Genomic DNA, 13,419 nt, shown 5'->3' with positions numbered 1-13,419 from the left:
TTTACAAAATGTATCACTGGATGTGTGTGTGTTCTGTGTGTGCGCTACAAGCCAGGAGGTGGGAAGACACTGTAAGAATATGAAGGAGCCAAGGAAGAACTCCCAGACTGCTTTAGATGACGAGATACAGAGCAAAGCCCTAAGTGAAGAAACAGACTACACGAGAGGATACTACAGCAAAGCGCAGAGAGCTCTACTAGCCAAGCAGGCTTAGAGTTCAGGAGAGAAGGCACTCTCTCAAGCATAACTGAGCATCATTAGCCTTTCTGTTCTTGGCTAAAGCTAGATATAAGTACTGGGAAGAGATGTCCCAGGGCAAGTGAGAACAAAAAAGAGTTGAGATCAGAACTCTGGGAAACATTTTTTGTTAAGCAAAAGAACACATGAAAAAAAATCAATCATTTCTCAAAGAATACTGGTTGAAATTATCGTTCTTTTTCTACTGGTACCCACTTTCAATATAATTCTATTATTTTTAGCTTAAAAATATATCCTAACACAGCACTTTGTACACAGGAGGCATGTAAATGAAACAGAACATAGTTTATATTTACAAGTAGGGATTTTTGTTGAAGGCTGATTAATGAAACTCGACAGGAAGTAATATAGGAGTAAAGAGAAATCTGGGAGGTATTTGGTGACTGAAAGGATTATAGCTAGTCTAAAAGCTTGGTATTTAGGGAGAGGTATACAATCATTAATGAGAAAAGTTGATTCTGAGAAACATTTTAGAACCACTATCTAAGTAGAATGTTAAAAAGAATCTGAAATCAAATGAATGAGAATAATTTTTTAAAATTTGATTTTAAGTAGGTCATCAGTGAATACAGAAAAGAGTTCCACTGAAGGGGAAAATATCACAAGAGAAAAGCAGAGATGGTAAGAACACTGAAGGAATTTACAAATGGAAAGTGGCAGAGTTAAATGGAACAGGGAAATATATAAAGAATTATTTATAATACAGAACCACAAGTTAGATCCCAGCATTACTTTGGTACCAAGTTCACTTTTATATTCCTTGTTTACAGTACCTGTTGGGTTTCTAGTTGTTTGCTTCTTGAGTTTTCTCCTTTTTCTGCACTCCATAAATTGCCCCTATCAAATCGGCCACGAAGACATGCTAGTTCTTTTTCACGTTCCTAAAACCATCAAAAGCTCTATTTTACACAAGAATCAATAGTATGTTTAAGAATAATATCTAAACACTACTAACTTTGCTTATCTTCAGTTTTAAGATTAATAAATTCACAATACACATGGAATACAGGACAATAATATTTCTAATTTGGAATAAGTGAGACAGAATCAAGATGCTATTTATCTCAAAAAGACTGGTATCAGAATTCACAATTTGATTTCTAGGTTCTATGCTGAGGCCATGCAACGAATAATGTTAAAAGCAGTAAGCCATACCTTCTTGAGCTGTTGTGCTAAATGGGAAGTAGATGAAGACTCGTTTTGCTTGAATAATCTTTCTTGGATGGCCTTTGTATTTGGAGTGACAATGGGGGTTCTATGGGGTGTGCTGCGACCTGGACTTTCTTTGCTGTGTTCTTGACAACGCTCTCCAAAGCGTTCCAGGAAAGGTTTGATGCCTGCTCCTCCTACAGAAAATACACACATTTTTGGAGGCTATGCAGAATAAGCAACAATTACGACTTCTATGGAAAAAGTTCTAAAATCCAGTACAATTCCAAAATGCTTTCATTCTACTCAGAATATTCATTCAGAAAGCAAAAGCATGAAAACAGTTCAAAAATTTTTTTTTTAATTTTCATTATACTATTTAATTCCATGTCCTAAAATTTACTTAGAGGGTTTAGTTCTTTAAAAAAAAACAAGAAAAATTTTTAAAATGTAGAGTAAGAGGACAGGAGGAATTAGAAAACCTTTTAACTAAATAATCAGAACATAAATGGTTGGAAATTGACCGTATGGTATTAATAATATCCCCTAACCACCAAGTGTCCTGGCCACAATAACTCATCTACTTACATTTCTATAGCCCAATTTATTTTATTTTGCCTTTAGGAAGCCTAACACACGAAAATCCAGGGATTAAATCTTTTTTCTCTCTCAAAAAGAAGAATTAGGGGTTATTCACTTTACCAAAGGATGTCTTGATTTTACAGTCTTAAAATTGTACTCATTTGAAATAATATGAGGTACATAGAAAGTAGAACAAATGGGATATATATCACCTCCATCATGAGGCTACTACAGTTGTATGATACAAAAGGAGATTTATCTATATCAGTAATTGCCAAACATTTTCCTATAAAGAGCCAGAGAGTAAATACTTCTGGGCTTTGCAGGCCCATAAGGCTGTTGTTGCAACTACTCTATTCTGCACTGAAGCTGAAAGCAGCCAGAGACAATAAATGGGCGTGGCTATGTGTTCCAATAAAATTTTTATTTGCAAAAACTGGTGAAGGACAGAATTTGATCCTTGGCCATGGTTTGACAACTCCATATGTCACTTATTACCACTTCATCCCATATCTCAAACTAGAGGCCATTAAGAATAGAAAGAAACGTAAAATAAACATCTCTGAGGCCCTGTTAATGTTTTCTGGGTAGCCAAGAATAATAAAAGAATGCTTCTTATCTATGCCATAAATCTTTAGAAGGTTGGGAGTAACTTAGTCCTATTCCATGTGGAGATTTTGCTATTGTTTCCAATTCTCATTTTGGCTCATCTGGAAACTGACTGCAGGTTTCTACTTACCCCATAACTAATGGATTCCCCATTCTCATCTCTCTGTCTATTTCTCTTTTACGATGAACTATAGTTTCTGGAGAGATTATATTTTCAAGAAGTTAAAATTTATATTTAAAACAGTCCTTCCAAGAGCAATTCTAATAAAAAAAGAATATAGCTCAAAGTAAACTATATTACCATACATTTGAACCATATTTTTCAGTCCTCTGTTTCTCAACCACTGTCACGGTGAGGGTGGGATATGCCAGAAGGTATAAATCACCATGAGATAAATATGGGCTTCCTAGAGCATCAATTTGCTACTAAGCAATTTTGAACTTTCATATGTATATACTCACACACAATACACACACATATAAATATAATTGGGAATGGAGTCATTTGTGTATACATTCACTTCCCTTTGCTATTAGGGGTGCCTTCATAATGAAGTTTGAGAAGACTGCTCTGCATACTTGGTTACAAGAATGTTTTTCCATTATGCCTTACAATGTGAGTTCCAGTTGTATATGCTCTGTCTGCGTCAAGAAGTATAAAAGAAAGTATCTAGCATGGTCATTCTGGAGAAAAGCAAGTTTAAACTGTTAAAATGTAACAGGTTAAATACTTTGACCAGTAACTGGGCTAGTCTGCACTAATGAATATTCAATCAATCAAATAAAGTTTGAAAAAGTCTCATTTGATACATTCAGGCATTTGCCCTGGCAAACCAACACTGTACCATTCACAACTGAATATTTAAAATGCCAAGAACAGATACCCTGAAAATAGTCAGCAGTAACTTTAGATTTTTTAAAAATACATAACCTGGTGTTGTAGATTTGCCTTTAGATTGAGACGGCAGACAAATTTCTCTACTCAATTCTTCTTTGGGCCGAACTGTCTGGGATACAGTCGACTTCCCAACTGGTTTCAATACTTCTGTTTTCAGAGGACTAACAGGAGTTTTTTGAAGTAGCTCAGGATTTTGTACTTCACAATTTTTAGCATCAGTGATGGATGTAGTAGAAGATTTCACTTGGGGAGAAGTAGCTTTCTGAAACATGATAATACTTAGGGTAAATAACAACATTCACAATATCGAAAGATAGTTCTTTGCTTGGTAAGCTTTATGTAAAAACTCATGAAAAAAATGTTCCTGCTTCCTAATAGATCAAACCAATTTGAAAGGTTTGAAAAAAGTCAACTTAGAAAATGCTATTATTCCAATTATAATATGTAGTTTAGTCTGCATAATATATTGATGAGTAATTTAGTTTGAGGGTTAGGGTCATTCACTATTTAAACAACTATTTGTTTCATATTATCACACTAGTACCTTTATAAATTTTAACCATATTAGACCAAATTATGTATTTTTTTGTATTTTAATTGTCAATATTAATTTAACAAAACTGTATCATATACTGATGGCTAACTGTAATAAATTATTGAGTACTTACTAAGTGCCAAGCATTATGCTAAGTGTTTTATGCACATTATCTCATTTAATCCTCCCCATAACCCATTCTTTCTCGTTTTACAAATGGAAAAATAAGGTTTGGCGAGATTAAGTAACTTGTCCAAAGCCACACTTCTAATTATGTGGCAGAGCTGGGGTTGAACGCAGGTCTGTCTAACTCTACAACCTGGCTCTACACTGAAAGACAACGCTCAGAAACACAACATTCTTTCTCTTTTTTGGTTTTTTAAGATTGTTTTTAAAAACTGTTAAGGTAATACATGTGCAAGGTAACCTTTCAAACATTTTGAAAGGTTATACAGTGAAAGTATTGCACCTACCCGTGACAATTGTCTTTTCAAGGTAACTATAGCTACCAGTTTTCAGATATTTGATATCTCTTATTTATACACATACATAAGGCATTCTAATGGAAAGAGTAATTTTCAGTGCTCTCCCTGAAGACTAAGAGACTCCATCATTTCATATTATATACTTTGGAATTGCATTAAATCAGTGTAATTTAGTTGTCAACTGTTAATTTATCTTGGGACAGGATACCAAATTTATGATTTTTACTTTCTATGAAACCGATATTCTAAAAATACATATAAATACACTATGTATATGTCATAAAATACATAGCTAAACATATATATACATTATCACTCATAGCAAAGAAAGGAAAGGTTTCCAAAGACCAAAATTGTATTTACTTACCACAGAGCTGGAAACTGCAACATTAATCAAAGATGCACCCGCAGCAGTGGAGGATGGGGCTTTATTCAAAGAGGCATCGCCATCCCTTTGGGAACAGCATGTAGCTTCCTGCTTAACACTGCTGCTATTGATCCTGGCAGATGCTCCACTTGCAGAAGAAAATTTGGATAAACAAGTGGTACCAGGCTGTTCTGGTGCACTGTTTTGCTTTGCAGATGAGTAATTTACATCATCTTCCCAGGAGCAAATAGTTGCAGCAAGGTTGGCCAGACGGCCCCTTCTCCCAACTGGAGTTGCTGAGGCATCTGAAACGGATGGTTTGGGAGGGGAGGCAGCCTTTTCCTCTGATGGCACTGCTGAGATGAGTGAGCTTTCAGGTATATCATCTGGAAATGTTTTCAGAGAGAATTAAAACCCACATTCAAGAGTTATATGTATGTGTAATACCAGGGTCACTCCATTCAGAATGTTTAAATGAAGTTAATAGGTTTAAGAACTAGTAAAAAGCTCTCATATGCTTGAAACTACCAAGCTGCTTAAATATGACAGCATCTTTTCAAATCAGATGATACTTAATCCAAATTTAAAAAAACACTTTGTTACACCTATATTTTTCCATTTTTTATAAATTATGGATGCTATAAGATATCATATATTTAGGTTATATTTTCAGAATCAATTCTTGATGTTATAACACTGCACAATTTAGGATTACATATTCCATAGGAATTTTTTGTTTTAAAAATGGGTTTGGGGGCCAACCCATGGTGTAGTGGTTAAGTTCATGTGCTCTGCTTCAGCAGCCTGGAGTTCACGGATTCCAAGCCTGGGTGAGGACCTACACACTGCTCATCAGGCCACGCTGTGGTGGCATCCCACATGCAAAATGGAAGAAGACTGGCACAGATGTTAGCTCAGTAACAATATTCCTCAAGCAAAAAGAGGAGGATTGGCAACACATGTTAGCTCTAGGCCAATCTTCCTCACCAAAAAAGAAAAAAAAAGATCAAAGCAATGCTGTATAATAGAACTTTCTGAGACAATGGAGATGTTCTATATTCATGCTGTCCAGTATAGTAAACACTAGCCATATGTGGCTAACGAGCATTTGATATGTGGCTAGGGCCACTAGGAAACTTAATTTAATTTCATTTCAACTAATTTAAATTTTGAAAACTACTTGTGACTAGTGTCTATGGTATTGGATAGCACAGGGTTAGACTAAAATGTTTTTCTGCACAGTTACTTCATTTGGAGATAAATCTCAAGTAAATGATATTTAACTTACAAAGGATCTGGGCCTGCATGCATAAAGAGTACCTAAGGGAGTCAAAGTTCATGGCACTTTCTATTCCACAAATTCAGTCAATGGAGAGGCATCCCTCCTATTGTCCAAAGCTTATACCTCTGCTTGAATTTTCAATCCTACCCCTCCAAAACCCTCTCAGGGATCTTGCTCCAAATAACCCTCTTCCTCTCTACAGACTTTTTTCTCTGCACATAAATATGCTCAAGTCCCTCTAATCTTAAAACCAAAAACAAACAATCTCCCATCAACATACACTCCCTTTTAGCTACTGTCCCTCTGTCCCTGGACAATATTCAGTCACCACTCAACTCACTTCAACCCACCTTCTGCCTACACCACTGCCTTGAAGACGATTTTGCTAATGTCAGTAGACGCCAGTACACGCCTTGCAGGCCTTGTATTTCCATTTGCAACATCATCCTCTACTAGTTCTGTCCTTGCGACCTACCCCTCATGGTCTCCTTCTAACTACCAATACTTCATTTGGCTATCCCACAGGCACCCCAAATAACATACCTGAAGTTGAAACTGCCCCAAACACGTTCCTCCTCATCATGGCCTCTTCCTCCTTTCTCCCCTATCTCTACCATCCAGTCATCAAGTCCTCCAGATCCTTTCTCTTAAATCCCTCAAATCCAGCCTCTCCTCTTCACTTCCATAAGCCTTCATCATTGTGCATCTGAATTATAACACTAGCCTTCTAACCGATCTTCCTGCTTCGAATCTCTGCACTATTCAATGCCTCCTCAGTTCTGATGCCAGAGTGATCTTTATACAACATCGTGCCTGCTTAAAGTCTCCCAATACATTCCCATCCCCTGCTAGTTAAATTCCAAATGTTCTGGATCCTGTGGCTTTCTTCAAATTTATCTCTTGCTTTTCTACCACATGTGCTGTATACTAGGATACTGAATCTTTATATCCCACTATGTTCACGGCATCTGTGCTTTTTATAAATGCTGTTGCTTCTGCCTAGAACATCTCCACTGTCTGAAGCTAGTTGCCCCTCAAATCCAGCTTAACCATCCCTGCCTCCTCCAGAAAATCTTCCCTGATCACCGCCTTCCCAATACTACCCTTTTGCACACCTCTATCACTTTCCTTAGAATTAGCACTGCCCTCTACCCAGACGACAGTTTTATCATCATGTTTTAGGAATGGGCTTAATAGACCTCTAGCTCTTCTAACTATTCTCTGTCGGGAAGAATGGCTTCAGATAAATTATATTTTAGTATAAGTTCTTAAACATTTAACTGGCTTATACCCCCAGTCTTGTTTGGCATTCACTAAACCATTCATTACAAACTCTTTACTCATAAGTTTCAATGCTTAAAATTAGACAGGCTATAATGCCCCAATGAGATTTATTTTCAAGGCCGAGGTAGGCATTTGATAACATTTGCTTTCAAAATATTCCAAATCACTGCTGCAATGCTTTATGCCCTAATGCTTAGGGTCTAGGCTGTTCTTTTGACCATGCATTAAATCACAACCCTCTATTTTTTTTTTTAAGGAAAATCCACATTCCACTGCCCATAAATATTTCCTACAAAACAGAAAGGAGACATCCTTCTATTCAGGCATATTTACAGATTAGCCTCCTCATGTACTATAAAGAAGCATTGTTAGCCGTACCCACTACTAAAATAAATATGTTTAATTGACAACACGGAATATCTGCCCCCTGTTACATCTCCCGAAAACATCAGGCAGGTCACAGCAGGCAACAGTTGAGCCCTACCACTCTAGTCGGGGTATGAATTTTAGCAGCTGAACGTGGGCAGTTTCCTCAGCCTCTCTGAGCCCAGTTTCTTCTATAACATAAAGATAAAAGTGGTATGTATCTCATAAGATTATTGTAAGAATTAAATACTATATTAGAATAAAAAATATTTAGAATGCCTAGCACTTTACACAGTAAGCATTTGCTCTTGAGATTTTCATCACTGCCAGAAAGGATAATCCTAAATGCTTTGCTGTCTAAGACTTATCAAAATTTCAGTAATAAGAATCACTATTTATGGAAGACTGCCTGAAGGCTATGTAGTCCAGCCATTTCTTCAGATTACTTGGTCTCAATTCTGGCTATGCATCAGAATTGCCTACGGAGGTTTAAAAGGAAAAAATAGAGCACACCCCAGGGCTCCCTGCACTCCTGAGATTCCAAGCCAACAGTCTGAATGATTCTGACACATAGGAGCCTGGCTCTGAGCCAAAGCCGAGGGACGCTTCCTGGGGTAAGGCCTAGTCGCCACGAGCGGTCCACCTGCACTGTGCTGGCTCCCTTTGGAACTGCTTTTACTGAACTGAGCTTCGAGCCAAGCTACCTGTCTACCTTGAGAAACCTTATAACGGTTACTAGCTCACACAGAGTCATGTTTGAGGACACAGGGAAGAAAGTTCTTTCAGGCTCCAGTGCCAATGATGATTCTGCTTTTATCTTACAAACATTAGTCATGCACCTGATAGTGTTTCACGTCTTTGCACTGGCTGCTAGCAAGTTCAGAACCATCTCTAGGAGGTAAGAATGAACTTAAGGCCTATATTTAATAAACTAACTTTACCCTTCACTTATTTGTTTTTCCTTCTCTTCACCCTGATTTCCTTATTTTTCTTGTTTTGTAATATCGGTATTTTTGTAAATCATCTCAAGGTTCTTTTAATAACAAGGTGGGAGATAAATGAAATTTATCACAGAACAAATAACCAACCCTGTTGCATGATCTGCTCTCAGGCTCTCCATCTGATTATGGGCCCATGAAGGGCAAAGATCAGGTCACTTCATCCATTTCCAGCACCTTAGCAGAATAATATGCTTTGTAGGTGCTCATAAATGTTTTGAAGTTTTCTCTCTCTCTCCTATTGAACAGCATTGCATACCTTAGTCACTCAAGTTTAATTAGTGAATCCATGAAATAAGATTTCTTGAACATGCAGCTGAAGGTCAGCAAGGTTAATAATGTCAAGAGTATAGTTTGTTCTCTACTGTTTTCTATTGCAAATAAGATAATTCTGTTACAAGATCAAGCTTTTGTGGTCTGTTCTAAGAACCTCATCACCATCTACTTCAATGAGAATACAACCAACTGATAAATATACTATTGATAAACAAACCATGTGCAAGCAACGGATACACAGGATATAGAGAAAACAAAAGCATTTACCTTTCACGTGTTAACTGATAAATAAAATTTTCAACAAACCAAGTTGAAACTTACTGAAACAGATTTAAGGACCATACCATCCATATAATTTATACCTGTAATCTCATTATTATCCCAGTGGCGCCGTTGCTCTGCCAGTTTTTGCATTCGTGTTTTAACTGAGGAGGCTGCAGTTGCTTCCAATCTTGAGGTCAGCCCTTTCCTCAAGCCCAGCGATGCTGGGACAGCCGCGGAATCACTGACCAGAGCTGGTGCCTGTGGCTGTGCCTGAGGAGACAGAGGACTCGGAGAACAAGGTTTTGCGGAAGCTGATTCAACTGGTTGTTCATTTTCCAGGTTAGAAACTTCTACTTCAGTGTTGTCAGAACAGCGTTTTTTTGGTGATGGTTTTGTACAAGATTTCTCTAGATTAAAAAGGAAAAAAAATTCAAAATTCCATAATTTCTCACAGCATGAAAAACTTGCAGTAGGCACATAACAAATTAATAAAACATCATATGTTTCTCTAAACCTTTAAATGATTTTACTCACAACAAGAAATACGTAAAATTCTTTTTTTCAGTAACTTCAAAATCTGATACAAGAGATTTCTTTTTAAGCAAACATAATTTATGGTTTAAAAACCTGAATAAAAATAAATTCAAATAACATTCCAAGATATATGCATAATACTTTATGTAGTCTTAAGACAACAGAAAATTAAAAGTGCACACACACAGAATAAGCAAATGTGTGGGATTTTAAAGATCATACAGCCCAATCACTTCATTTTTAGGTAAGAAAATCAAGCCCAGAGAAATTACGTTACTTGCCTAAAGTGACACAGCTAAGCTAAGAGTAGAAACCAGGCTTTCTGTTTTGAAAACAATCTTTCATGGACAATTAGCAAGGTAGAAGGGCACCTGGCCTGAGGTTTATTAAGCTAGGGGCAGGGAACCAAAAAAGTGACTGGATTATCTAGTCAAAACCAAACAAATTCATCAGCACAAGTATTTAACAACATTTCACAATTTTAAACTTCCTTGAACACCTATAAAATAGATGTAAAAGTCCTAAAATAAAAAGGAGCTATCCAAATGAAGGCATATTATTTCTACCCAGGAATGAGTTTTAATTTATCTCCTGGAAAATTAACATTTTAAAAAGCAAGAATGTAAATCCCACATGAGGTCAGTTTCATTGGCTATTGAACCAAGTGTTCTTGTTCTGACAGTGACCAAGGTGATATTAGTGGGAAGTCAGGATTGCCCTCATCAACATCAATCTAATTAAATATATATCGTGAAATTTTCTAACCTTCCATAATTTGTTTATGCATCTATTTTCCATGAAGTTATCTAATCTTTTTTTTGAAAGTATTTCTATTTTAACATGCAACACCACCTGGAAATACAGAATTCTTTAAATTTATAGTTCTCATATAAAACAGTAAACACCATTATTTGAGCAGCAAAACATAGTTCAAACCACTGGTCTTCAAGCACACACTACTCACTATTTCACTGTATGAACCTGTGTCACAGTGCAAACAGAAGATCCAGGACTGGGGCCAGGCCTCTATTTTCCTGGCTAAATATCAGATATATGTAATGTATTTCCCTCCCTCTCTTCAAAATGTACAAATATACAAAAATAAATTCTCGTTCTATGGATAGCTTCCAAAATAACTGGCAGCCAGCCCCATGCCCTCATCTCTGCTTTTTGGAATATTGGTTTTGCCTTCCGTAATACTCTTTTTATATATGTATTTTAAAGTTATAGTAAGAAAAAAGCATTATCTCCAGACGATTCCATACTCTCGGAAAAGAGTAAGGCAGCTGGCTGTGGATGCCAGGATTTAGGAAAACATAAGATAAGTTTCCAAGTGAGTTTGGGTTTGTCTGTGTGTGTATGTTGGTTTTAGTTCAATTTCACCAGTTCTAGAGATTAACAGCCTATACTTTGAGCATAGCCCTAGAGAGTTCGTTCAGCAGACAGAGGATGAAATGGCTCATTAAATTTCAAGCATTTGCAAGCGGGTCTGCCTTTCGTTGCCCTGTTCGTGCCAGAGACACCACCTGAACTTAGTGATCAGCTATTCTGGCCACTGTTGGGGTAGATAAACTCTACACCACAGCCAGTATAAGTGTTCATCTGCTCCTTTATTTTTCTTCCCTTAGGGGTTTTTAAGGAAAACTTTGGATTGAGGAAAATAAAGTTCAAGCAATTAATTTAAAATATTTGTTAAAACAAAGTCTGCTACGGCCTAAACAGGTTCTAGGCCTAATATAATTATCCTGAAATAGACTAGAAGGCAGATCTTTTCTCTAGAGGCTATTATATTTGTCTCTCAAAGACTTTGGCTCTTCTACACACACAATGAAATATCTGGGGCTTATCACCTTTAAAAAATGCAAATTTGGGGGCCAGCCCCATGGCTGAGTAGTTAAGTTCATGCACTCCGCTTCAGTGGCCCAGGGTTTGCTGGTTGGGATCCTGGACATGGACCTACACGCTGCTCGTCAAGCCATGCTGAGGCTGTGGTGGCATCCCATACAGTGAACTAGAGTGACTTACAACTAGGATATACAACTATGTACTGGGGCTTTAAGGCGGGGAAAAAAAAAAAGAAGAAGATTGGCAACAGATGTTAGCTCAGGGCCAATCTTCCTCACCAAAAAGCATACTTAAAAAAAAAAAATGCAAATTTTGCTTTTCCTCACAGTCTTTTACCTTCACCACCAGATGGGGGTTGCCGGTTACTTGCTTCCGAAAGCGGCTCTCTGGCTCGCTTAGCATGAGTCATGGACCTTGGTGCAGCTGTGGGCCTCTCAGCCATTTTTCTCTGAAGATTCTCTCGCCTGGCACGGGTTCGTTCAAGCAGTTTCTACAAATACAATATTTAAAACACAAGTTTAGTTAAAGGTTCATAAAACTTCAGATATTTTCTAAAATCACCAATTGCCATGTGGGATAAGAGTCAAATACATTTCAAAAGTAAAATCTCAAGTAATTAAGCCAAGAGTCACCAAATGAGCACCCCAACGTCAAATTACAGATGTAATAAGAACATCAAAGGAGGAATAAAATGTGTAAAGTTAGCTGCATAAGATTTTAAATGGCCACAAATATTTCTGCTTCCATCAAAAGGAAGAATCTATTTCCACACCCTTGAATTGGGCTGTCTTTATGACTTACTTTGACCAATAAAATGTGGAAGAAATGATACTGTGTGAGCTCCAACCCCAGGCCTCAAGAAGTCTTGCAGTTTCTACTCTCCCCTCTCAGAACACTGCCACCATGTAAAGAAGCCCAGGTTAAGCCTGCTAGAGACACATGGCCCAGCTGACAGCCAGCATCCACCACCAGACATGTTTAGACCACCCAGTCCCAGGTAATTTGCCAGATCACTGCAGACTCCTGCATGACCCCGGGGGAGATCAACAGAAGCGCAGCCCAGATGAGCCCAACACAAATTGCCAACCAACTGAATCATGAGAAATAACATGGTCATTGTCTCACTATGGTGGGTAGAATAATGGTCCCCCAAAGATGCTCATGTCCTAATCCCCTGAACCTGTGAATATGTTACCCTACATGACAAAAAGGATTCTGCTGGTGTGATTAAATTAAGAGTCTTGAGATGGAGGGATTATCCTGGATTATCTGGACCAATGTAATCACAATGGGCTTATAAGAAAAAAGAGAGGGGCCAGCCCGGTGGCGCAGAGGTTAAGTTTGCACGTTCCGCTTCTCAGTGGCCCAGGGTTCGCCAGTTCGGATCCCAGGTGCGGACATGGCACCACTTGGCACACCATGCTGTGGTAGGTGTCCCACGTATAAAGTAGAGGAAGATGGGCACAGATTAACACGGATTAACAGCTCAGGGCCAGGCTTCCTCAGCCAAAAGTGGAGGATTGGCAGTAGTTACCTCAAGGCTAATCTTCCTCAAAAAAATTAATTAATTAATTAAAAACAATGCATTTAAAAAAAAGAGAGAGAGGCAGGAAAGTCAGAGTCAAAGATGTGACAATGGAAGCAGAGGTCAGAGTGATGTGATTGATGGCTTTGAAGATAGATGAAG

General features: G+C 37.8%; 1 protein-coding gene across 24 annotated transcripts in view; it reads right to left on the bottom strand.

Moving 5' to 3' along the window:
• The window catches only part of ANLN (anillin, actin binding protein), a 132,555-nt gene that overhangs the window by 41,199 nt on the left and 77,937 nt on the right, over positions 1–13,419 (bottom strand). For 13 of the 24 annotated variants that reach the window (XM_008535991.2, XM_008536006.2, XM_008535999.2 and 10 more), the window contains exons 2-7: positions 12,069–12,222; positions 9,452–9,760; positions 4,884–5,269; positions 3,530–3,758; positions 1,414–1,604; positions 1,032–1,139 (exon numbers count right to left, since the gene is read on the bottom strand). In XM_008535991.2, coding sequence (XP_008534213.1) covers positions 1,032–1,139; positions 1,414–1,604; positions 3,530–3,758; positions 4,884–5,269; positions 9,452–9,760; positions 12,069–12,222 — 1,377 coding nt within the window. Of the gene's footprint in view, positions 1–1,031; positions 1,140–1,413; positions 1,605–3,529; positions 3,759–4,883; positions 5,270–6,708; positions 6,958–9,451; positions 9,761–12,068; positions 12,223–13,419 lie in introns of those variants that run through there. The other 11 variants (XM_070616240.1, XM_070616242.1, XM_070616244.1 and 8 more) reach the window with 6 other exon arrangements.

This window comes from Equus przewalskii, chromosome 4 (genome assembly GCF_037783145.1).
Source record: "Equus przewalskii isolate Varuska chromosome 4, EquPr2, whole genome shotgun sequence".
Classification (NCBI taxonomy): Eukaryota; Metazoa; Chordata; class Mammalia; order Perissodactyla; family Equidae; genus Equus; species Equus przewalskii.
This window is presented reverse-complemented; position numbering and strand designations above follow the sequence as displayed.